We start from the raw sequence: 3,677 nt of genomic DNA on the forward strand, positions 1-3,677 counted from the left end.
TTCTCAGCTACTGTATGCAATCCTAAATTATCCGTTTGGAATATAACCACACTACCAATTTTTCTCAGAGAACATAAATTTATTTTTTTCATTATCCTTTTTTCAAACCAACAACATATATGAAATCATGTCACAATCTTTTCTTTCCACGAGTGAGGATGATAATCATAAACCTCACCAGTTGTTTTCAACTCCAATCAAACATGTCACAACAACACAAATTTTTCTTGATTTATAACATTTTCGTCCTTGCATATGCTTCTCCCATAACTCAGTCGAAAAGCAGAACAATCCTAGAAGCTACAAGCTAATGCCCACATATGGAAGTTTCAACAATTTTATCTTTCTTATCCAAAACAATAACATATAAAGTATGCCAGTGTTGATGTTTAATAGAACGACAAAGGGGGGAAGAACAGAGTTGCGTAAAACCAAAATAAGGTGGATACCATAAATCACCACGAATTACCAAAAAGTATACATAGGAACGCAGCATCATACAACACACAGAGAAATAATAAACACCTACCCTAAAGTTTTATTTATTTATATATGTTTTCTTCAATGAGAACTCTGCCCATTTTCAACACCTAGACCATACAAGACACCAACATACTTCTCCTGTGAACCGCTAAAGTAGTTCTCTTTCAAATTCCTAAATGTACAAGCAGTGAGTAAGCTATGTGAACCCGCCAGATGACAAATACCAACCCTCTCAACATTTAACAGCTCCGCAAGCTTGTTCAATCCACCATGAAGGCTGTTGCAGAACTTCATCAAGTGCTTGATATCGAAAATGACAGGAAAGTAAAAAATTTAGCAAGGTAAGAAAACCTTCTTGCGTATTAGGCAAATCCCGTCGATTCAACAGCTTCCACAGGTATCAAAAATCATACCTACTGTGAAACGTAACCCACGAAACACTATCATTTAGCACAACCCCTGATGACATCCAAAGCTCCCCAAATCGCTTAGCAACAATACCCTTTTCATTATTCATCTTGAAATCAATCCCACTTTCGCGCAACAACTCAATAGAATCATTTGCGAAAACATCCTCATTCGGATTGAATTCACGAAAATTGAATTGTCAAATACAGCATTGATCAGTTCCATAATTTGGCAAGTTGTCATTTTCATATGAAAATATCAACCGTAACTGAATCAACTTCAACATATCAACATTATCCTTTAAGTGTCTGAAAATAAAAATCATTAATACTCTTAAAATTTCCAATCGGCCGAATCACCACTCCAGGAAACTCCGTATCCATAGCAACAAACGAATAATCATCAATAATCTCCCGCATCAACACAAATTCTTCCTCCAGATTCTCATTCCAAACCTCTCGAATAAGAAAACAACACTAATATCGGTAAAGTAACACTGGATGGGAATGAAGGAATAAAAGATGGAAAACCTAACTTCATACACGTAAATATCAAAAAAAAAAAAAAGAGAGAGAAAAGAAATAAAAAGAAATTATGGTAAAGAAGAAAGACTCTTCTCGGGAAAGTAACACGGGAAAAGGTGTAAGTACAGAATTACTAACTTAATTATTCAAGTTAATAAAAAATCAAAAATCAAGTATCATTGTAAAAAATTATATATACCATATTTGACTCCTTGAATTGTGAACAGATTTTGTAACTTAATTAATACAATAAAAAAAGAGATAATTATTGATATCAATAATAAAACTTGTCATAATTATCAAAAGATTTAAAGAAGAGTGATAAATATTAAAGGGTATAAATAAGGATCTAATATAAATATTAAATATGAAAAAATGATTTTCTAATATTAAAAAGAATATTTTTTCTAAAAGTTGCTATAACTTTACAATAATTTCTTTAGTCTAGTAATTATTGAAAAGTATTGCTATAACTTGCAATAAACAATTTAATAAGCTTATTTAGGATAATTTTCACTTTTAGATTGTGAAACAAAAAAAGGTGACACCACTGACATGCCTTACTTAAAAAAATTTAATCAAAAGAAGAAACCATTCGTCAGATTTGCAAATGAATTTGAGGTTTGCTCAAGTTTCAGATGACAAATAGATAAGATTGAACAACAGATGGACCTGCTTTAAAGCATAAAGATGTGTACATGATTTTCCGATATAGCTTTTCATCCTTAGCAATTAGCAAAGACAGAAGACTAAAACATGCAGAGAGAAATGTGAAATGGACATGCACCAAACTATCAGGTTGTAACACCCCGAATTTCGGGCTAGAACGTAAACCGTCATATTCCTTCACGTAAAGGTTTCAAAAGTCATAAATCCGAAGCAAATATAATGTGTTGATCAATCATGTAGTGTGGGAATCTAGTTGAGCATGAATTGAGATCATAGAGGTCCCTTAACCCAAGGAAGAGTTGGAAACCCTATCATTTTAGTTTTAGTGAGCGTCGGAACTTGGGTCAACTTCAATCGACCATAACTTTTTGTATATAACGAATTAGTGTTCTATATATCAAATGAAAGGTCTTCGAAATAACTTTCCAATGATACCAATTTCGCCTAAATCCGATAACCGAGCGAAAAGTTATGACTTTGCAAAGTGGAGTGTGTTGCCTAACAAATCGCCTAAATCCATTGGAATGGTTATGCCATAAGTTAGGCGCCGCCCAACCTAGCTTAGGCAATGGGTTAGGCGATGGGCAATGCGCCGCCCAGCCTAGCTTAGGCGATGGGCAATGCGGCATATACCTTATGGCCCAACGATGTAATTTCTTCATTTTTAAGTCATTTTAAGGGCAACTAAGTCCTTTCACATCCCAAAACCGTCCCTAATCATCCTTAAACGAATTTAGGCTTATTAGTAACGTCTAAACTATCCTAAGATCCCTAGTTCATCCTTCAAGAACACAAGAGGAGAAAACAACTAGGGTTTGAGCAATCAAGTTTAAAGGTCCAATCTTTTCGTAACTTCTTCACGAATTCTTCGCAACTAAGGTATGTGGGTTTATCCTAAAACTATATGGGCTTGTTGAAACACTTGAATATAATCTAAAGTTTATCAAGCATAAAATTATAAGGGGGTTCTGGAATCTATGTTTTAAATTATGCATCCTGAATGTTTCCATGCTATTATTGTTTTGACCTTGAGGCCTTTCCCATTAAACTGAGTTATACTCATATGTATATATATGAAATTGAGTTTTGAATATTGATTGAGAGCATAATTATGAAGTCCCTCTCTTGTGATGAATTGAAGTTTATATTCTTATCGAGAATGATTTGAAATGCATGTGTTATGGGTTAAAAGTGGTTTTTCTTGATTTCATTGTATTTGAACATGATTTAGAGACGATGAGAGGGAGTCTTCTTGCTAAACTATACCCTTGTTTTAAGGAGAAAGAATTTCATATGATTGAGTAAATTGACATGACCACCTTATGTTATTGAAATGTTGAAAAAGAGAGGGTTTCTTGCATGTGTTTACATGAGTTCTTTGAATTGAATTATTGATATGGTGGTCCCAAACCTTAATGTTTTGAAAGAGGAGATTATATTGCGCTATTAATGACTCATAAATGCGACTTGCAAGTCAACGGTATGACGATACCATATAAATGTATGCCATAACAGAGCTAGAGCTTTCAGAGTTTGATTTAAGAGAATAACATCCTAAAACGAGACATTTCTATAGAGACTCAAACATACTTC

The 3,677-nt window shown here is 33.8% G+C and overlaps 1 protein-coding gene across 1 annotated transcript; it reads right to left on the reverse strand.

Annotated features, from left to right (window-relative positions):
* Positions 1-426: 426 nt before the first annotated feature.
* On the reverse strand, positions 427-2,255 carry LOC107864832 (probable CCR4-associated factor 1 homolog 7). Its single transcript, XM_047408747.1, is given in 4 exon segments — positions 427-813; positions 815-1,186; positions 1,188-1,367; positions 2,250-2,255. Coding segments are annotated over 4 exon segments (810 nt in total). The 3' UTR covers positions 427-561.
* Positions 2,256-3,677: the final 1,422 nt, after the last annotated feature.

Source organism: Capsicum annuum, chromosome 3, assembly GCF_002878395.1.
Source record: "Capsicum annuum cultivar UCD-10X-F1 chromosome 3, UCD10Xv1.1, whole genome shotgun sequence".
NCBI lineage: Eukaryota > Viridiplantae > Streptophyta > Magnoliopsida > Solanales > Solanaceae > Capsicum > Capsicum annuum.